This window comes from Carcharodon carcharias, chromosome 2 (assembly GCF_017639515.1).
Source record: "Carcharodon carcharias isolate sCarCar2 chromosome 2, sCarCar2.pri, whole genome shotgun sequence".
In the NCBI taxonomy this organism is placed as follows: domain Eukaryota; kingdom Metazoa; phylum Chordata; class Chondrichthyes; order Lamniformes; family Lamnidae; genus Carcharodon; species Carcharodon carcharias.
The window spans coordinates 148115193-148138622 of record NC_054468.1 but is presented as its reverse complement, the minus strand read 5'-3'; the positions used below and the strand labels follow the sequence as shown (position 1 = coordinate 148138622).

Below are 23430 nucleotides of genomic sequence, written 5' to 3'. Positions count from 1 at the left end.
CAAGAGGTACAGCAAGAGTTGACCATCCACCAGAGGGCAGCAGTATCCCAAAAGGCAAGATATGAGGGCTGTCTAAGGTAAACCCCGCCCTGTCCATAACAGTTGCTTTTCCTCAGGTACTTTCTGCTCCCTTTTTTAAAACTGTCATTATCACCCACCTTCCTCAGCTTATGATCTGTTTCGTTACTTCTCTTTTCTTGTGTTATCTCAAGAGCTCCGTTGCATGTCATTCATTCATGCTTAATTTTCAACATGCCTCTGTAGCACCAGAACCCTCTATCCTCTCTGCTCCTCCACTTACTTGACTGTTCAAGATACAAATTCCACATCGGTTTATTGTGTTGAACAATAGTACCTCACCAGTCTACTTAGTACCAGAAAATGAAACTGAAACTGCTGGAATCTTTCAGCAGGTCAGGGAGCATCTATGCAGAGAGAAATAGTTCATGTTTCAGGTAATCAGAACTTCATGGTACCTATTTAATTTTACTGTTCCACAAACTCCTTTGTAGTTAAATATCTCTTATCATCATGCTTCTCAATTTAACTTCATTTTTGCTGGCTAATATTATTTGGCTACCCAAATTAGCAATTTTCTCTACTTTTACTATTCCCATCTTAACTGAGGTCAGTTTGTGGGAGGCCCTTGTTGTCATTGACTTGAACCTAAAGATTTCCAGTGCTGCATTCTTTAATGCTTTTCAAAAATAAAATCATGATAACAGTTAATGTTAAATTTAATCTTTGAGAATCCATTCTCTGATTAATTGTATTCCAGTGTAATAATTTGTCAGGTACTTTATTATGGATGTTCAAATGCTCTTCCTATTTTTTTTAGGACACTGTGAACCATCTATTGCTGATTTTCATAGACGATAGTCCGGTGAGTATTACAAATCTTTAAGCTACTTTCCCAGGGAAAGCCTGACCCAAAATCATTAGGGTTTGGTACTCCACCTCCTTTCAACCTCAATCAACCAACCGTCAATATAAAGAGTGTATCCTAGCATAGGCTGGGATACCTAGTGAAGGTGGAGCGGCTATTATGGATATTGTACTCAGGCAGCGGTATGCTTTTATCAGTTGAACATAAATTGTGACTCTGTTTTGGATTAACAATTGGGCTTTCCTATTTGTGTCTGAGCTGGTGCTAGTAGAACTGCATCTTCTTAATAACATGGATGAATATTAATTAGTCCCGATCCCAAGCTCAGGTTCCTAAAGTTCCCAATAGGGAATTCTTTACCCAGAGAGTGATGAGAATGTGGGACATGTTACCAGAGGAGTGGTTGAAGCAAATACTATAAATGAATTTAAGGTGAGGTTAGATATTGTTTCGGACAGGAGAGAAATGGGTGAACATTATTTATTTCATCTCGCCACCTGTCCATAAGCAGAAGGTGTATTGAATTATTTTTAAAGCATGCGGTGATATGTTTTCCCAAACCCTTGGTGTGGGAGATCCAATTTACTAATAACCTGCAACAAACTACTGTTATGATTAACTCAGAAGGTTAATTAATTCCACATTCAAAACCCGGGCAGGAGTGTTCGCAACTTCCCATTCCTCACACAGTAAAGGGGGGATGAGAAAACGAGTTGTACAGTTACTATAAATCGCTGTAAAAGAACAACAGCATTGCACGTTAGTTCACGTGATTTCCAGAGTCCAAGGAGGAATTCTTTCACTTAAGACCTTGAGCTCAGCTGTCTGAAGACTGGAGTTGTAGAATTTTCTTTACAGTTGGCGCATATGAAGTAAGTACACAGAGACTGAATTGGTTCTGCAGACAATGGTAGAAAATCTTCCAGCAGAGACAGGCTTCAAGGTGCAGGCTGTTGTGTCTGGAGTTCTGTTTATTTAGGGGTTCACCTGTTGGATTTTAAACAGCAGCAGACTGTCTGTGAGGCCCAAAGATACAATGTTAAAACTGTCCAAAAGGCCATCCAGAAGGAAAAACAGTAAAAACTGAGAAATAAGAATACTGGTCTGAACTGGTCTTGTATACATTAAAAGTAAAAAAAAACCTGGGAAATAAGAATACTGGTCCAAACTTTTTTTCCTTCTGGTCAGAGGCTTGGGTCATGTGACATGGTATATTAAATAGTTAACTGCAGTTTAACAATCAGTTTATGTGCTTCTGGCCAGAATTCCATTGTTCCTCCTTAGGTGAGAGACGTTTATTAGCATCTCATATGATATAATGAGTTTTGATCTCTCTCTTTTGTGATTGTTGAGTTGGGGAGCCAGTTTGTTTGCATTTCACTGCTTTTGTTGATTATGAGGGGCCTGTACAATGAGGTGTGAGATTCCACAAGCTGTGAGAAGAATTCTTTTGTTCTTGTAACTCCTATTGGTAGCTCCCAGCACAAAGGGCTAACCCTGTGGTCATGTAACTTGTAGCAGCCATCTTTTTTGGTTCAGAAAGTCTATTTTCTAAAAATGGCAAAAGAATAAATTTCTGGATTTCTTTACATGTCGTAGGGACCCAATGCTATGCATATGAGGATGAAAGAAAGAGAGGGTTATGTTGATAAAGTTGGATGAGGAAAGACAAATAGAGCATTGAATGGCCTGTTTATGTATTATATTCTATATAATCCATGTAAAATATGTTAAAGGTAAAAATTGTACATGTTAGCCGTTCTGATTAATTAGATAAAATGTGCTTCTGTTATTAGCCGGAACCAGCGACTGAGCCCCCCTCTCCCTTGGTTCCCTTTCTGCAGAAATATGCTGATGCAAGAAATAAAGCCCAATCGGTAGGAATGTAATTTTTTTCTTTGATAAAGTGCTCTTGCGTTCCTTTTGGCTTAGTCATTTTGCTGTTTTCTGTTGAAAACCTAAGGACCTACTGCAATTTAAATGAAGTATTTGTTATCCAGATGAAACTACAAGAACTTTTCTAGTTATCTCCCATCCCTATTTCTCTCTCCAGAAGGCAGTGATGGCATGTTGGTTGCCCTTTGATACTTCACTGATGTAACCAGCTTCATCTCTTAGCTCAGGCAATTTTACAAACATTTTAAACAACACAAGGCTTAATCCCCCTTTGCCTGATATCCAAGGCTTATTTCCTGTCAAAATCATTATTAATTAGATGGAAGAATACGAACTGATTTTCCTTCCACTCTGCTGAATTTAGTCCCTGCTGAGATCACCTAGCTCAGATTAAGATGGGTATTGATCTTGGGACCTCTCTTTCCTAATGACTTGGTGATGAAGATCTAAAAGTAGCACAATGAAATACTTGTACCTGTATATAAAATTTTAGAATCCTTCAGGCCACAATCTGCTATAACACCAATAAAGCATGGAATCCCTAAGCACACTTCACATGAAATTGCTCCTGTCTGTTCGGAAGAGCTGCTGACTGTCAAGGCTTTAACCTATGAAAAATGTTCTTTTACCAAATGCATGTGTGGCCACAGCATACATTTGTGCCCCCTAAACTATGGATAGTGCTACTTGGAACAAGCAGAATCGATAATATTGGATTGCAGCATATTGCAACCTGGATAATTCTGCCCACATGTCATCTGTGCTGCACAAGTATTGCATATAATAAATATAATGGAAAATATGGTGATATTGATCTGTTTTGACGGAAGATGATGTACAGCGATTTCAGCCATGCTGAGGTGATATAGGTGTAATTTGTGATGGGAATCTTGAATGACAATACTTGATCAGGATAGCACCACAAAAACTATCTTGATTAAAATTATAATTGAAAAATCATTGAATGCTAAATTGGGCTTTGGAACAAATTTATATAAATTGCTTGAGTTTTGTAGGCCAATCCCTTCATATCTCGTTAACTATGTATAAAGGGTAAGCTATTTGTCACAAGAGTTTGTCATCCACCCTGTCAGCCGAGACCTGGTGCCTGGAAAATAATGCATGATTAAAATAAAATCATGGCTACAAAACTAAATGTATGTATAAAGCCTGGTAATGTGCATCATGAAGTTTGAGGGACATGACATAGATCAGAAGATCTTTTAAGGATACAATTGTGTTAGGATTTGAGAATCTTGCCTCTGTTTAGATTTCAAATAACATTCATAAACCACGAGTTTTACAGAGTTATATTTTGGTGTACAAAACAATATGTTCTGTGTAATAAATTAGGTTTGTTTATTAATCTGAGGATTGCTGTGTGCATTTCAAATGTTTTTAAAACCCATGTAATGTTGCACATGGCTCCTATTGACTTCTGTTAAATGCTTAGTAACACTACTTGGCAAATACTAAGCCCTTCTTTTTATCTAACTGACCAATCTAGGCCCTAAAACTTGAGTTAAAGGAGATAAGAGAGCAACAGGATCTGCTCTTCTGGTTCATGAACTTTCTGAAGCAAGAGGGTGCAGTGCATGTGCTACAGTTCTGTTTCACTGTAGGTAAGGAACAAGCATTTGAGAAAAGTTTACACTTTGTAACTACTCTTGAAGGCCCATGTGTCTTGCCATCAGTCTAAAGAGAGTATGGGTTTTACTGGCCTATATACAAACTCTCCTGTGTGCAGATCCTCGTTCCTGTTGCAACACAGTTACAAACAATTTGAATGCCAGTGGGATTCCTGTATTTACACTGTGATTTTGACTAATGATGCATCAGCGACCAGCTACATGCAGTTGTGGTTAGATCTGTTTCTTTATTGATTATGTACACCTAATCCGTTTAACAGACTAGTAATATTGAACCTAGTGCATTCCTTATTTAGATTTACGTGCTTGTGTTATATACATTAGGGCCTATAATAGAATAAATTTTATTATGAAGAAGATCCATAATATTTCATTACTAAAGTGAAAAAATGATAATGAAAAAACAGGATAGCATCATAACAATTAAAATATCTTAAATGAGTTAAATTCAGTCCAGTTGTTTAAATGTTTTGACAAACTTTGACATAAATGTAGTGTAACATAGCGTAAACAGTGTTCCAAGGTTACAGATTGATATTAAAATGTTGCATCTCTGCCCCCACTTTCCTTTAGAAACACAGAAGGGAGACTGTCTCCTTTCTCACTCTGCTCTCTTGACACACTCTTGATACACCATAATTCATAAACAAAGCAGGAAGACCACCACAAGTACTCTACAAAACAACTGGTTGGATTATCAGACATGAATGAGGTCCCATTTTGGTTTTGACATGCAAAATCCAACCAAAGATCACATACACATTCAGTGTTTCATCCACAACTTTCTGTCCTGTGTAAATTTTGAAGGAATTGCCAGTAATTTTACAATTGCAACACTTTCTGTCGGCAGAGGAATTCAATGACCGGATCTTGCGTCCAGAGTTGACTGACAACGAGAAGCAAACTCTTCATGAGGAAGTGAAGAAAATTTATGAGACATATTGTCTTGATGAGAGTATCGATAAAATCAAATTTGATCCCTTTATCATAGAAGAGATACAACAGGGTAAGTTTGCCACTATGATTGTTTATCTGATTCTGCATTGTGTCCTATTGTGTTGAGCTCATTTTCTTCACCTATGTGATGGTGTTGCTCTTGGTCATTTAGGTAGAATCTCAAAGTACCCTTCCGATGAAGGAGTAGTTTGCTTTTAACTTGAAGGCACTCCAAATACAGTTCAATCTTTTATTTCTTTAAATTCAAAGGACTATCCAAATCGGTGTCTTAGTCTCCCTATCCACTTTAAATGATGTTGCTATTTCACATGAAAAATTTTTTCCCTTCTGTTGTGTGATCCTGTACACTTAATGGCTATTATATTTTATCTGCCAGTGTTCTGACCTTCATATATTTTGTCTAACTTCTTTTGTATTTTCTGAGCTTCTCCAATTCCAAGTGTCTCCAGTTTGATGTCATCTGCAAATTTGTATTAGCTTTTTCATTCAAAGCTGTTGATGTAAATTAGAAACAGTAGGGATCCCCAAGATGATCCTTGGGCATCTCACTATTCTTCTCCACCCCTCAGCTGACATTGCTCCTCTAACATGTAACAAATGTTTTCTGCCCTTCAGTCTATTTCTTGTCCATACTCAAGATTTACCCTATATCTCCACAGCTTTAACTTTAATAGTCTATTATGTGGAACTTTGTCAAATGTCTTTTAGAAATTGTGACATATCCAATAATAGTCATGGAGAGACCATTTCTCTTGATATTAAACCTGTTCAAAATTGAGAGAGTGCTAATACTACTGTATTGCTCTGCTGTGGATTTTGTAAAGTATTTGCAGATTTCAAATGTATTAAGAATTTACCTTATTAAAGCACCTAAAGCTTTTAGTAGTCCTTATACCCTTCTAAGTTCTGAAAGGCTTGGGTGCAAAAGAGGCAAAATTTAATATGCAGTCATGGGGATTAATAACTTGGATGAGCAAGGATCTTATCCATACCTTAACTAATGACTTTCACTATTTCTGAGGCCTAAAGTTGAGATTTTTTTTCCATCCTGGATTTGAAGAACCAATGGGGGGGCACGGAAGTGCTTTATGACCTACAGTTCCTGTACTTGGATACACAAATTCTTGAGACTGCTTGTGAAATATTTCTTTGCAGGTTGTGTTACATTTATAATCTTATTAATAAGTGAAGTTTTAACCCAGTGGATAATTTAATTCACGGGCTGTATTTTGACCTTTGCAGTTGCAGAAGGATCCTATGGGGATGTAGTGAAACTTCAGACCATGCGCTGTTTGTTTGAAGCTTATGAACATGTCATGAATCTGCTTGAAACAGTTTTTACACCTATGTTCTGCCACAGTGATGAGGTATGGAATCTGTTACTTCCCATTTTTTGCTTTGCATCATTTTTCACCCTGTTACTGAGACTTAAAATGGGTTTGAATGAGAATTCTCCTGAATGGTATAACATCCTTTCCCCTTCAAGAGGTGTTGCTCTTTTGTTGGTATTTCCACCATCCTCTGTTGGGTCACCATGCACTGAGATAGTTGGTGACCTGATGCTAGGTTTCTGCTGTCACTTTTAAAATCAAGTTTAAATCAGTGAAGTGTTAAAATTATATCTGGGCAAATTCATGATTACATAGAATATATGGCACAGAAGTAGACCATTTGGCTCAACCAGTCCATTCCTGTGTATATGCTCCACAGCCAGCTCCCACCTTTCCGCATCTAAATCTAGCATCATAACCATCTGCTCCCTTCTTCCTCATATGCTTGCCTGGTTTCCCCTTAAAAACATCTATATAATATTTCAATGGGAGGGACGGCATTGGGGTAGGGGAATTTCACTGAACTGGTGATCTAGAGACCCAGGGTAATGCTCTGGGTACCTGGGTTCAAATCCATCATGGCAGATGATGGAATTTGAATTTAATCAATAAACATCTGGAATTAAAAGTCTAATGACGACCAATCGACCTTTAGGCCATCCTTACCTGGCCTGGCTTACATGTAACTCCAGCAATGTGGCTGACTCTTAAATGCCCTCTGAAATGGCCTAGTAGTACTCAGTTGTATCAAGCTGCTGTGAAGTCAATAAGGAATTGAACTGGATGGGCCACCTGAAATTGACCTAGGCACTGGAAATGACAACGGCAAACTCAGCCCTGTCGGCCCTGCAAAGTCCTCCTCAATGTCTGGGGCTCGTGCCTGAATTGGGAGAACTATCTCGCAGACTAGCCAAGCAACAGCCTGACATAGTCATACTTATGGAATCATACCTTACAGATAATGTCCCAGACACACCATCACCATCCCTGGGTATGAGCAGAGCTAGTGGCATAATGGTATGCAGTCAGGAGGAAATTGCCCTGGGAGCCCTCAACATCGACTCCAAACCCCAAGAAGTCTCATAGACAAGGAAACCTTCTGCTGATTGCCATGTACTGCACCCCGCTCCCTCCCGCTCCAGCTGATTAATCAGTACTCCTCTATTTGAATGCCACTTGGAGGAAGTACTGAGGGTGACAAGGGTGCAGAATGTAGGGGACTTCAACCTCCACCACCAAGAGCAGCTGGAAGCACCATTACTGACTGAGCTGGCCGAGTCCTAAAGGACGTAACTGCTCAATTAGGTCTGCGGCAGGTGGTGAGGGAAAAACATACTTGAGCTCATTCTCACCAACCTACGTGCTGCAGATGCATCTGTCCATGACAGTATTGGTAGGAGTGACCACCGCAGAGTTCTTATGGAGACAAAGTGCCATCTTCATATTGAGGAATAAACTCCATTGTGCGGTGTGGCACTACCACCCTGCTAAATGGGATAGATTTCGAACAGATCGAGCAACTTGAGACTGGCCAACCATGAGACAGTATGGGCTGTCATCAGCAACAGAATTGTGCTCAACCACATCTGTAACCTCATGGCCCAGCCTATCCCCCACTCTACCATTAACACCAAGCCAGAGGATCAACCCCGGTTCAATGAAGAGTGCAGGAGGGCATGCCAGGAGCAGCACCAGGCATACCCAAAAATGAGGTGTCAACTTGGCTCAGGACTCCTTGCGTGCCAAACAGAGAGAGCTAAGTGAATCCCACAACCAACGGATCAGATCCTAAGCTCTGCAGTCCTGCCACATCCAGTAGTGACGGTGGTGAACAATTAAAAAACTCACTGGAGGATGAGGCGGCTCCACAAATATCCCCAGCTTCAATGATGGGGAGAGCTCAGCACATCAGTGCAAAAGATAAGGCTGAAGCATTTGCAACAATCTTCAGCCAGTCGTGCTGAGTGGATAATCCACAGCATCTCAGATCACGGCATCACAGCCAATTCAATTCACTCCATGAAATGGAGAAATCAAGAAATGGCTGAAGACCCTGGATACTGCAAAGGCTATAGGCCCTGACGATATTCTGACAATAGTACTGAAGACTTGTGCTCTAGAAGATGCCACGCTCCTATTCATGCTGCTGCAGTACAGCTACAACACTGGCATCTACCCGGCAATGTGGAAAATTGCCCAGGTGTGTCCCATTCACAAAATCCAACCCGGCCAATTACTGCCCAATCAGTCTATTCTCGATCATCAGTAAAGTAATGGAAGGGGTCATCAACAATCAAGCGGCACTGAGGTGGAGCCAGTGGCGTAGTGGTAATGTCACTGGACTAGTAATCACGAAGCCCAGGCTAATGCTTTGGGGACAAGGGTTCAAATCCCACCATGGCAGCTGGTGGAATTTAAATTTAATTAATAAATCTGGAATTGAAAGTTAGCCTCAATAACGAAACCATTGTCAATTGTCGTTAAAAACCCATCTGGTTCACTTTCCTTTAGGGAAGGAAATCTGCCATCCTTACCTGGTGTGGCCTACATCTGACATAATGGTCCTCTGAAATGGTGTGGCAAGCTACTTGGTTCAAGGGCAATTAGGGATGGGCAATGAATGCTGGCCTTGCCAGTGACGCCCACACCCCATGAAAGAATAAATTTTAAAAAAGTTTGCTTAACTGAAACTTCCTTACTGATGCTCAGTTTGGGTTCTGCCAGGGTCACTCAGCTCCTGACCTCATTGGTTCAAACATGGACGTGAGCTGAACTCCCGAGGTGAGAGTGACATCAAGGCAGCATTTGACCTAGTGTGGCATCAAGGAGCGGTAGCAAAACTAGAGTTAATTGGGAATTGGGGAAAACTCTCCACCAGTTGGAGTCATACCTAGCACAAAGGAAGATGGTTGAGGTTGTTGGCGGTCAGTCATCTTATTTCCAGGATATCACTGCTGGAGCTCTCAGGGTAGTGTCCAAGGCCCAACCAATCTTCATCAATAACCTTCCTTCCATCATAAGGTCAGAGGTGGGATGTTCATTGATGATTGTACAATGTTCAGCACCATTCACAACAAGCAGTCCATGTCCAAATGCAGCAAGGCCTGGGCAATATTCAGGCTCATAACATTCGTGCCACACACATGCCAGGTAATGACCATCTCCAACAAGAGAGAATCTAACCATTGCCCTTGATGTTCAATGGCGTTACTGTCACTGATTACCCCACTGTCAACATCCTGGGGGTTAACATTGACCAGAAAGTGAACTGGACTGGCCATACAAATACTGTGGCTACAAGAGCAGGTCAGAGGCTGGGAATCCTGCAGTGAGTAACTCACCTCCTGTCTCCCCAAAGCCTGTGCACCATCTAGAAGGTACAAGTCAGGAATGTGATGGAATACTCTTTGCTTGCCTGGATGAGCACAGCTCCAACAACACTCAAGCTTGATACCATCCAGGACAAAGCTTGATTGACAGCCTACCCATAAGCATTCAGTCCCACCACCACTAACGAGCAGTGTATACCATGAACCATCTACAAGATGCACTGCAGGAACTCACCAAGGCTCCTTAGGCAGCACCTTTGAAATCCATGATCACTACCATCTAGAAGGACAAGGGCAGCAGATAGATGGAATACTACCACCTGGAAGTTCCCCTCCAAACCACTCACCACCCTGACTTGGAAATATACTGCTGTTCCCTCACTGTTGCTCGGTCAAGAACCTGGAACTCCCTCCCTAATAGCGCCTTGGGTGTACCTACGCCACATGAAGCGTGGTTCAAGAAGGCAGATCACCACAACCTTCTCGAAAGCAATTAGGGATGCGCAGCGTGATCAATAAGTTCGCAGATGACACGAAAATTGGTGGTGCTGTAAATAGTAAAGAGGAAAGCCTTAGATTACAGGACAATATAGATGGGCTGGTAAGATGGGCAGAGCAGTGGCAAATGGAATTTAATCCTGAGAAGTATGAGATGATGCGTTTTGGGAAGACGGACATGGTAAGGGAATACACACTGAATGGTAGGACCTTTGGAAGTACAGAGGATCAGAGGAACCTTGTTGTACATATCCATAGCTCCCTGAAGGCAGCAACACAGGTAGATAAGGTGATTAGGAAGGGATTTGGAATACTTGCCTTTATTAGCCGAAGCATAGAATATAAGAGCAGGAAGGTTATGTTGGAGCTGTATAAAACGCTAGTTAGGTGACAGCTGGAGTACTGTGTGCAGTTCTAGTTACCACACTATAGGAAGGATGTGATTGCACTGGAGAGGGTGCAGAGGAGATTCACCAGGATGTTGCCTGGGCTGGAGTGTTTCAGCTATGAAGAGAGACTGGATAGGCTGGGGTTGTTTTCATTAGAGCAGAGAAGGCTGAGGGGGCACCTGATAGAGGTATACAAAATTATGAGAGGCATAGATAGGAAGAAACTTTTCCCCTTAGTGGAGGTGTCAATAACCAGGGGGCATAGATTTAAGGTAAGGGGCAGGAGGTTCAGAGGGGATTTGAGAAAAAATGTTTTCACCCAGAGGGTGGTTGGAATTTGGAACACACTGCCTGAGGGTGTGGTAGATGCAAGAACCCTCACAATGTTTAAGAAGTATTTAGATGAGCACTTGAAATACCATAGCATACAGGTCTATGGGCCAAGTGCTAGAAAATGTGAGTAGAATAGATGGGTGCTTGATGGACACAGTGAGCTAAAGGGCCTGTTTCTGTGCTGTATCACTCTGGCTGTAATAATGGCTGGCCCAGCCAGCGATGCCCACATCCCTTGAACAAAGCAAAAGAAAACACTTTCTGCGGAACCGAGTTCCACATTCTCAGCACTCTTTGGGTGAAGAGGCTCCTTCTGAATTCCCTATTGGCTTTCTTGGTGGCTATCGTTTATTGATGGTCCCTAGCTTATGCATCTCCCCACAAGAGGAAATATGGTCCCTGTATCCACTCTGTCAAAACTTTTTGATATTTTAAAGACCCCTATAAGGTCACCACTCAGCCATCGTTTTTTAAGAGACAAGTGACCCAGCCTGTCAATCTTCTCTCCTGTGAAGTGTGCTTTCCCATTTCTGGCATTATCTTCAGTGCCTCTATCTTTTTGTGACATGACAACAAGAATTGCAGGTAAAAGCAAACAACTGCCCCTTTACATTCCCCTCCTCCCCCTCACTGTCCAAGGGCCCAAACACTCCTTTAAAGTGAAACAGCGCTTCACTTGCACTTCCCTCAATTTGGTCTGCTGCATTCGCTGCTCCCAATGCGGTCACCTCTACATTGGAGAAACCAAACATAGACTGGGTGACCACTTTGCGGAACACCAATGGTCTGTCCACAGGCATGACTCAAACCTCCCTGTTGCTTGCCATTTCAACACCATCCTGCTCTCATGCCCACATGTCCATCCATGGCCTGCTGCAATGTTCCAGTGAAGCTCAACGCAAACTGGAGGAACAGCACCTTATCTTCCGACTAGGCACTTTACAGCCTTCCGGACTGAATATTGAATTCAACAACTTCAAATCATGAACACTCTCCTCCATCCCCACCCCTTTTTGATCCCTGTTTTTTCAAATATTTAAAAAAAAAATTAAATTTTTTTCCCCACCTATTTCTGTTATTATTTTTCAAATTTATTTCCATTCATTGTGTTATCCCCACTTTTTAGCCTATTTCGATCTTTTCTCCCAGATCATCCCCCACCCCACCCCCACTAGGGCCACCTGTCACTTGGTCATCCTATTTTCTACTCTTAATGTCACCATTATCACCTCCTTTAGCCAGTATCACCACCCCTTTGACCTTTTGTTTACGATATCTTTTTCAATCTCTCCTTTGCCTCCACCTATCACTGGCCTTCTATCCAGCTTCACCTGTCCCACCCCCCCTTAAACAATATATATTTCACCATATTTTTACTTCTTTATAGCTCTGAAGAAGAGTCATACGGACTTGAAACGTTAACTGTCTTTCTCTCCACAGATGCTGTCAGACCTGCTGAGTTTTTCCAGCAATTTTTGTTTTTAAGAATTGCAGGCAGTTATGTATGTGAGGTGTAACCACGGTTTGACACAAGTTTAGCATAATTTCCCTACTTTTCAATTCAATCACTCTAGAAATAAAACCTAGTGCTTTTTTTAATGGCCCTGCTAATCTTTGGCATAACTTCTAGTGATTGCATTTGTACTCTGAGGCCCCTTTGTTCCTCTACCCGACTCAGTAATAAGTGACCTCCCTATTCCTCCTACTAAAACGTAGTACCTCACATTTATCTGTGCTGAATTACATTTGCCAATTACTTGCCCATTCTTCAAGTAACTTGTTGCATTCCTCCTCAGTATTGACTATCCCCTGCTCCCTGCCCGCCCCTAATTGGTGTTATCCATGGATTTAGAAATTGCCCTTTTCATTTCAATGTTGAAATCATTAACATAAATGATGAACAGCAGGAATCCCAGCACTGATCTTTGGGAAATACCACTTCCTACCTTCTGCCACTGAATAACAACCTGTCATTTCAATGCTCTGCTTTGTCATGAAGCCAGCAAGAAATCCATTCTGCCACTTGTCTCGTGACTCCATGTTCTCTGCCTTATCAGTTTATTAAAGGCTTTTTGAAAATCCAGATAAATTACATCTGCATTACCAGTGTCTACACTCTCACTTTTATTATATTGTCTTATCAGTGATCTTAGTAATATAAATAGATGTTCAAGATGGAATAGTGAAATATAGGCTCCTTCCCTAACCTTTATTCTCTGAAAATTCTTTGGTTGACTAGTGAAACAAGACATTAAGAAATTCCAAGTGAGATAGTGACCTCCAGTGGTTACAGGTTTATAGCCTGTGTAACAAATCCAAAGAAAATAATGCAGCGTTACCAGTGAAACAAAGCAGCAGCTGCTGGGGCTCGCTCTATTATTTTGTAAATAATGGCAGTACAACCATGGTTTTATGATATTTTTTAAAGGTGCTAGAGAAATTCTTCCTGTATATAAATACTAAGTGTGTTTTGGTATTAAGGGACAATAGTGCTCCTAGAATCATACAGTAGAGAAGGAAGCTATTCATCCCACCTTGCCTGTGTTGGCTCTTTGAAAGCGATATCCATTTAGTCCCAACTCCCTTTCTCTCTTCCCATAAGCCTGTACATGTCTCCTCTTTATGTATTTAACCAGTCTTTTTAAAGTGCTTATTGAATCTACTTCCACCACTCTTTCAGGTAGTGCAGTCCAGAATGGCCTAGAGCAGCTTGTCTGATGTCAGGATGAGGTCCCTCCTGCCCAAGTCCACGCACATCCCTCTTCAACCTCAGGGCTTGATGTATCATCATGTTGCATGATAGATGCCAAAATATTTTTGACATTTGGCAGAGCAGGCAAGCAATTCGCTGTCTGACATGAGATACCAAGTAAGGGGATTTGACTGGGGACTGCCATATGTCCTATAGCAACCAATTTGGGGACATTGGAAGTGATGGCAACAGATTGCTCAACCATTATTTTAGATAGAGGATAGCATTTCAGTTGTGGGAACTGAGGGGAAATGTTTAATAATGGGAGAGTGACTGAAGCATTGATTGACCCTGGCTGTAACTGGGTTGAGTTTGTTTATTCTGTGAAGGGCAGTGAATTTGTCTAGTTTTCACCTTTGACATTTTGCTGATTTTTAAACTAGATTTTGACAGTACAGCATGAGCCCAGCATCAGATCATTTTAGCCTATATTTGGACAGTGTTCTATAAATGTGCATATAGACAGATTCTTGATTCCATTTAGAATGATTGACTTTTATATTACCTCTTCAGCAGTTGTAAATGAAGCGAGAATTGCTGTAGCTTCATCAATCCTTGCACCTAGCTTGTATATTTCGCTTTTCACTCGCTTGAAAAAATATACAACAGACTGTACTCAGACTAAGAGGCTTGTGTGTTGGTAGCGATACTTAGACTAAAGTGCCTGTAAATCTCATGTGAGTCACTTACAGATTGATCTGGACTGCAAATGATTGCAAGTTTTCTTCTACACAGTATTTCAGATATTTGTTGAAAGGAGCAGAGTCACCTACACGCAACTCCAAGTCCAATAGGTGAGTCTGAGAGAGTTAATGGTGAACACAATTTGCACCAACATCCCATTTCTTACAAGTATATGACGGTCTTTGTTTTTTACTTTGCTGTTACTGAAGTGCTTTCTGTTCCCTTTGAGGTTCTTTGTTTAAACATACAATTATTTTTGTTCTTGCTGTAAATTGTTAATGAGATTTTGATTTACAATCCTAAACACGTGACTGTGGCTAGTAAGTTCGGAATTCTGTTCTATTTAAAAGAAATTCAACATTGAAATTTAGACACATACATATTTCAGCGATTCTGGATTAATGGAATAAAACTGATTTAAACTCTGTTTACTACAATTTTTGTGTATGAGTTGCACTTTTTGCCACTTGGGTTTTGGGCCCATTTTCAATGCAACAAAGTGCACATTATAATATGTTAAAATGATTGATGTATTTTTGTACCCCAATAAGCCAGGCATTTTTAGAATCTCACCATGGTTATTAGAAATGACCGATGTAAACTTTTTAGGTAACAATTGTCGAATGTACTTGGCAATGCATCTTATCCTCCTGACTTGACCCAATTTGCTTTTAATCCCAAATATTTAATTATAATTATATCCATTAGTTAAATAATAATGGTGTGCTGGACTTTCTGTGCACTTGAAAAATATATTTGATGAACTAGAAGCTTGAATGTTTACTTGTGTTGCTCGTCAAACTGGCTGTAGTTCACATGTGTTTGACAGACTCCCACTTCAGCACAAGATAATGACTGTCTTTTTTTATGATCATCCTGCTGAAGCAGTATCTTTATACCCATATGGAGGCTGGTTAAAATTAATGATCATGACAGGTCTATCTTTGGTACAAGCTGTGAAAGTATTCTGCCATCCCAGTCAGTGTCACTGAGCTTCTCACATCAACACTTTATATTACCATGGACTCACCTTGACACAGTAACTCCAGTACTCCAGTAAGCTGTAAATGACTCCCAGTATCCCTACCTCACAGGCGTGAAGAAAACTAGAACAAAAATAAAAATACTTGGAAAAGCTCAGGTCTGACAGCATCTGCGGAGAGGAACACAGTTAACGTTTCGAGTCCGTATGATTCTTCAACAGAACTAAGGAAAATTAGAAAAGAGGTGAAATATAAGCTGGTTTAAGGGTGGGGGTGGGGGGAGGGGTGGCGGTGGGACAGGTAGAGCTGGATAGAGGGCTAGTGATAGGTGGAGATAGCCAAAAGATGTCATAGACAAAAGGACAAAAAGATATTATCTAAGGAATGTGCTAATAGGAGATGTTAAGGGTAGAAAGGATGAGCAAGGTACAGATAGCCCTAGTGGGGGTGGGATAGGGGGAAGGGATCGAATTAGGCTAAAAGATAGAGATAATACATTGGATGGAAATACATTTAAAAATAATGGAAATAGGTGGGAAAAGAAAAATCTATATAAATTATTGGAAAAAAGGGGGATCGGAAAGGGGGTGGGGATGGAGGAGAGAGTTCCTGATCTAAGATTGTTGAACTCAATATTCAGTCCTGAAGGCTGTAAAGTGCCTAGTCGGAAGATGAGGTGCTGTTCCTCCAGTTTGCGTTGAGCTTCACTGGAACAATGCAGCAGGCCAAGGACAGACATGTGGGCATGAGAGCAGGGTGGAGTGTTGAAATGGCAAGTGACAGGGAGGTCTGGGTCATGCTTGCGGATGGACCGAAGGTGTTCCGCAAAGCAGTCACCCAGTCTGTGTTTGGTGTCTCCAATGTAGAGGAAACTGCATTGGATGCAGTGAAAACAAGAACCATTTTGGCTAAATTTTTTGTGGCAGATCCTGGGCTCCAACTCTTCAAAACCTATTACTTGATTTCCTCATTCACTGTTCAATATATAGATCTTACCCTGAATTGATTGCTGGCAGCCTTTGACCCTCACTGGACCATTTTTATGTAGATGCAATTTGAAGCACAGTAAGTGTTGCAATAGGCAATGGCTGGGTTGAGTATGGGACTACATAAGTTTTTCAGTGATAACTGCTCTGACCTGTTTCGGCTGGCTTTTGAGGTCATAAAGTTAGAGTAACCTAAATGCGGGTTCACACACATGTTGGGCTGTTAGTTATTTTCTCTTCCATCTTTTAGCGTGAAGATAATTTGTGTTGTAACTTGCTTGAAGTGAGGGTTGTAAACCTTTAAGGCTTAATCAATGTAAATGTTAAAGCATTGAAGAACAGATTATATAACGTTGAATACATATATACATCAATTTACTTAGGCTTTCTGTGATCTTCAGAATCTAAGGTATTCTGTATTTATCAAATGTTCCTCTGAATGGAACTAAAAAATAATGATGTAAAATTAAAATCAAGGCTCATTTGCTTTTCTCTTTAAATGTATATTTTTTCATTGTTCCTGCTTGTTTTTTGTCCTGCGTTTTGTTCTATGTGAACTGTAATTCCTTGTGCCTGTTGTTGCAGAAGTAGCCTGAATTTGGATGATTTTCGGTAAGTATACCTGCAGAATGTTGAGAACACCTGTTGCTCCTGTCTGCAATATATCACTGCACCATCATAGTTCAGATTGCATCACATTTTTACAGAGCAGCTTTATGGAGCTTACACAAGCTTCTGCCTTTATAATTAACTGAATTTTCTGCGGTTTACTGTTTGTAAGGTTTAATTTTTTTTAAAGTGACCCTTCAACTAAGCCTAATCAGCTTTCTGAAAATATTTTTCAGATTTGTTTTTGCTCTCGACAGTAAAAATATTACTGATCCAAAGCAAGTTTAAAGAAATTTAAATATACAGTTTAAAATTTAGTGTATCTGGTGCAAAAGAATGCCAGATGCAGTAACTCATGTACATGAAAGTAAACAGTTCTGGGCAATTACCATTAACCATCAAATTCTGACATGTAGCACTAGTCAGTAGATCAGTTTTGCCAATCAGTTTTTGAATATATGATGCTATCAGAACAAAAGAAGCTGTACTCTACTTTGTACCCCAGTCTTAAGGTGCCACTTGTTCAGTGATTACTTCACTCTTTCAATAAGTTTATTTGTAAACCAGAGCTACTGCAGCAGAAAAAACATCTTTTGTGAAGTAAACTAACCCTTTAAGAGTTAACTTAATTTTTAAGCTATTGACGAGCAGATTATATAGTATGAATACATACACTTATCACTTTAGCCCAACAATAGTATTTCTTGTCTGATATGGTTTGCAAACTTGAGGGTCCCTACATTTATTATTTGAAAGAGCTCTAAGCTTTTATTTAGCATTTGTAGAAGTGTAGATGGTTATACTGTAATTTGGCCATAAACAATGTAAATCAAATGGTGAGCAGTGAGGACTGCATTGGGCGTCAAGACCAAGAAAGTCTCAGCTTGACCCTTGATGTGTATCGAGTTAGCATACCTCATCTGGAATGATTTTATGACTGACATATGAGGGTAGGAGCAGGTTAGACAACTATGTTTCCTGCTATCAATTTAGCCAACTAGATGTCCAACAAATGGTTTCCTCAAATTTTTGAATGGCAGAGAATGAACAGACCACATCCTCTTTCATTGTTGCTGCTTGCTCAGTAAATTGGTCACACTTTCACAAAATAGCAGGAAGGGCATTTTGTCTGTAAACCACGAAGTCTGACCAATTGGTAAGGATCTGAGTGTGTAGCATGGCAATCCAACTTTTCTGTAATAGCTAAATTAAAGATGAGATTCAGTTTTAACTAATTTTAAGTTACATACGGCATATATAATATGGCAGTTGTTTAGGTTCTTGATTTCAGGGATACAGTAAGTCAAACTTACCAAATTGTAGAAGTAATGGTCAGCATCATGAAAATGGCAAGCCAGTGAGTTCCCCACCAGCCAGTGTTGTCTGAAGCATACATGAGTAATATGAAAAACTTGGGTCACTAGATCGAGGATGTGGAATCAGGAATCCTTATCAGTAATTAATTGAGTGTATATTATTGGTGTTCCAACTGTATTGTTGGTTTAACTCTGGCTGTATGTGACTGTATTTTAATGAAAGGAGCAGTTTTTGTTTTGTTGGTGATACTGCTCCTCTGTTCAGTTGGGGATACCTGCACTCACCTAGTTCTGTTGTTCTCTATCCATCTATCCAGAGAATCAGTGGAGAGGAATACAGTTAACGTCTTGAGTCCGAATGATTCTTCATCAGAACTAAGGAAAAATAGAAAAGAGGTGAAATATAAGTTTAAGGGGCGGGGCGGTGGGACAGATAGAGCTGGATAGAGGGCAGTGATAGGTGGAGATTGCCAAAAGATGTCATAGACGAAAGGACAAAAAGGTGTTGACGGTGGTGATATTAGCTAAGAGATGTGCTAATGGTGACATTAAGGGTAGAAAGCAGGACGAGCAAGGTACAGATAGCCCTGGTGGGGTGGGGGGAAGGGATTGAAAAAGGCTAAAAGGTAGAGATAAAACAATGGATGGAAATACATTTAAAAATAATGGAAATAGGTGGGAAAAGAAAAATATATACAAATTATTGGAAAAAGGGGAATCGGAAAGTGGGTGGGGTTGGAGGAGAGAGCTCATGATCTAAAGTTGTTGAACTCAATATTCAGTCCGGAAAGCTGTAAAGTGCCTAGTCGGAAGATGAGGTGCTGTTCCTCCAGTTTATGTTGAGCTTCACTGGAACATTGCAGCAAGCCAAGGACGGACATGTGGGCATGAGAGCAGGGTGGTCCTCAAGCATGACCCAGACCTCCCTGTCACTTCCCATTTCAACACACCACCCTGCAGTGAAGCTCAACACAAACTGGAGGAACAGCACCTCATCTTCCAACTAAGGCTTCCGGATTGAATTTTGAATTCAACTATTTTAGATCATGAACTCTCTCCTCCATCCCCACCCCCTTTCCGATCCCCCTTTTTTCCAATAATTTATATAGATTTTTCTTTTCCCACCTATTTCCATTATTTTTAAATGTATTTCCATCCATTGTTTTATCTCTACCTTTTAGCCTATTTTGATCCCTTCCCCCCACTAGGGCTATCCCTGCCTTGCTCGTCCTGCTTTCTACCCCTAATGTCACCATTAGCGCATCTCTTAGCTAATATCACCACCGTCAACACCTTTTTGTCCTTTTGTCTATGACATCTTTTGGCAATCTCCACCAATCACTGGCCCTCTATCCCGTTCTACCTGTGTCCACACACACACACACACACCTCCCCCCCCCCCTTAAACCAGCTTATATTTCACCTCTTTTCTATTTTTCCTTAGTTCTGATGAAGAGTCATTCGGACTCGAAACGTTAACTGTATTCCTCTCCGCAGATGCTGTCAGACCTGCTGAGTTTTTCCAGGTATTTTTGTTTTTGTTTTGGATTTCCAGCATCCACAGTTTTTTTGCAATTATCCAGAGAATCACCTGCATTGACTTCTTTTCCCTCCTGCATTGTTACCTCTTGTGCCCTCCAAGGTTAGTAAGCCACATGGGTTTTTACAACAATAGACAATGGTTTTGTGGTCATCATTAGACTTTTTAATTCCAGATTTTTATTGAATTCAAGTTCCACCATCTGCCATGGCAGGATTAGAACCTGGGTCCCCAGAGCGTTACCCTGGGCCTCTGGATTACTAGTCCAGCGACAATACCTCTACGTCATCTCCTCCCCATATACCCCATTCTACCCTTTGTAAACTTGAGGTCATTCAAAACTCATACCAAGTCCCATTCACCCATCACTCCTGTGCTCAATGACCCATGCTGGCTCCTGATTAAGCAATGCTTCAGTTTTAAAATTCTCATTCTTGTTTTCAAATCTTTCTATGGCCTCACCCCTACCTAACTCTCAATTGCTTCCAACCTGAGAACTCTTTGAGATATCTGCATTCCTTTAATTCTGGCCTCTTTTGCACCTTATTTTAATAGCTCCACCGTTGGCAGCTACTCCTTCAGCTGCCTATGCCCTAAGCTTGGAATTCCTTTCCTAAATCTCTGTCCCACTATTTCTCTTCCTGCTTTAAGACACTCCTTAAAACCTATCTCTCTGACTAAGCTTTTGATCATCTGCTGTAATAGCTCCTGGTTTGTCTCGGTATGGAATTTTGTCTGATAACACTTCTGTGAAACGGCTTAGCACATTTTACTATGTTAAAGGCACTGTATAAATACAAGTTGTTCAGAGATGTTTAAGATGATTGCTTATTTAAAAATTTTCTTTTTTACTTTCTTACCTTCATGATCACATTTCAGAATTGATTATTTTGATAAAGCAGATTTAATTGAAAGTTAATTTTTGAGAGTGGAGATTCTCACTGACTTGGGCATAAAAAAAGGGGCCAAATTCATATTGTAACCATTACGTTATTAGAAACCTTACTCATAAATCAAGAGTTTGTTATAAAGGCAGAAAATATTGTAGTGTGAATTTTGACTCCAGAGCAGTGTGTAAATGAATGCAGAAACAAATGGCTGGCCTTAGAGCACTCCCATTAATGAATGCAAGTGCTGAAGCTAACATTTATCTGTTTTTCTTTCTACTGATTAATGCTGCCTATTGGATATGTTTTTTAAAAAAAACAAATTTGTGGGTTAGCACCAAACAGGAATTTAAACGGGGCACTGAATCTGCATCTCTAGGGCAAGCTACCTCCATGAATCAAGGGTCTTCATCAGCATCTGTTTTTCCTCATGTCCAGTCAATTCTAACTCTTCCATCTGGCATTTTACCTTCTCTCCCTGCTGCTATAACGTAAGTCAGGGTCCATTCATACCATATGCTTCTTTATAACATGCATGGATGTTAGTATCAAAAGTTTATCACACCAATCATTAAAGCACGTTATATATTTTGTTTTCCTTTATTAGTTTATGCTTAGGGTTTCATAACTGCCTTGCTTACATTGTTTGGTTAACAAATGGTTTGGCTAAACCTATAAGTTCTACTTATTTTATCTACCCAGTTTCAGTGTTGTATAATGGCAGAAATGAATCAACTGAAACATGGATTATGAATAGAAGTTAAATCTTCAGTTACCTTGTGTCTCAGATTAGAATGTAATCAGTGAGGACTGATGCTGCCAGTCCTTTCTCATATGAGAGGTATTCATGAGATCTATGATCTAACTTGGCTCTGGACCAATGGCAAGTGTACTGTGGAACTCTTGTTGCAAAAACCTGATGCAGAATCATATAGCACAGAAGAAAGCCTTCTGCTCATCATGCCTGTGCTGAATGTTTGAAAGCTTTCCAATGAGTCTCACTCACTTACCCTTCTGCTGTAGCCCTGCAAATTTCTCCTTTTCTAATATCTATTCAGTTCTCTTTTGAAAGTAACTATTGAATCGGCACATGTCTCTTTCAGTCCGTGTATTCCAAATCACAACTCTGTGTTTAAAACGTCTCCTTGTGTGTTACCATCGGTTCCTTTGCCAGTTTTCCCAAACTTATTTCCTAAGGATTTTAGTCGTCCTGCCAAAGTTCTGCTTATTTGCTGATATAGTTTATGATGTATTCTGGTCAAATGTGATGACTACTTTTCAGGAAATTATCTAAATCCGGTTCAATATTAAGGTCTGACTGGTATAAAGTTCTCTCAATCCCAAGTCATTTGGACACCTTTAAGGTTATTTCATGCAAAGGGAGTAAAATAATTTGTGTCCTGACAATAGTGCTCAAGATGTGAGGGTGCCCCTTGTCTTGAGCCTGGCTCACTTTGTATAGCTTGCCAAATGGAGTGCCATAGTTCTCTAACAAGGGAACGCCAACCGTAACAAATCATAGGACTGAATTGTGCCTCTTTACAAATTCCGTGGCCTAGATTCAGCCTGGTTGTCAGTGGATGTGTTTTGGCAAATTCCCTACAAAAGAAAGCAAAAAAGATATTAAAGTAAACCAAAGTGCAGTCCTGATCATCATTAAGTTTTATCTTAAGTGTCTTAATCTCAAATCCTGGTCTAGAAAAACATTGAAATGTTTGGTTAACATAACGAAAATCAAACATTCATTTCAAGGGAATTATGACAGCTGTGTAATAGCTTATTCTTGTCCAGGTAGTAAGTGCACAGCCTTCACTTTGTGATTTATTTTTCTACTCTGGTGATACTGATGAACAGAACTAAAAAGTAGATGTTTGTTTCTACATGCATAAGTAAACTTTTCAATTTTCATGTTGCATCAAAAATGCTTTAAATTTCATTGTTTAAAGAGTGCATTTTTTCCTTGAGGTTCATGACACACATACCATGTTCCACGTCATGGATAGGATGGTTGTTGACTGTGGTACTTTCCCCATTGCTGCACTCATGGTGAAAATGTTTTATGCTGACATATATTCATACATTAACCTTGAACTGTAATGTTCCCTTATTCCCTAAAGGCTTATGATCTGTTAATATATTCCAATTTCTCCCGTAGTATCTTTGGGTAGACTGCATTAACACAAATCTGATATTAGTGGGCATGTACTAATAGTAACCATTGTTGCAATAAATCTGCACAGTTGTCCCAATATATACTGTACAGACAGTAATGAAGTTGCAGTGGCATTCTGTGTATACCTCGTTGAATAAAAGCTAAATCGTATCTACTCATAGAATGGTTGCAGCACAGAAGGAGGCCATTCAGCCTGTGGTTTCTGTGCCACTCTCTGCAAGAGCAACTCATC

General features: G+C 40.2%; 1 protein-coding gene across 12 annotated transcripts in view; it reads left to right on the top strand.

The window, feature by feature from the left end:
- Window positions 1-23430, top strand: part of snx14 (sorting nexin 14) — a 148589-nt gene that overhangs the window by 55738 nt on the left and 69421 nt on the right. For 7 of the 12 annotated variants that reach the window (XM_041212410.1, XM_041212429.1, XM_041212438.1 and 4 more), the window contains 8 exons: window positions 839-883; window positions 2683-2763; window positions 4290-4404; window positions 5282-5437; window positions 6631-6755; window positions 14756-14814; window positions 17259-17285; window positions 21361-21516. In XM_041212410.1, the coding sequence (XP_041068344.1) occupies window positions 839-883; window positions 2683-2763; window positions 4290-4404; window positions 5282-5437; window positions 6631-6755; window positions 14756-14814; window positions 17259-17285; window positions 21361-21516 (764 nt within the window). The remainder of the gene's footprint in view (window positions 1-838; window positions 884-2682; window positions 2764-4289; window positions 4405-5281; window positions 5438-6630; window positions 6756-14755; window positions 14815-17258; window positions 17286-21360; window positions 21517-23430) is intronic. The other 5 variants (XM_041212452.1, XM_041212446.1, XM_041212468.1 and 2 more) reach the window with 3 other exon arrangements.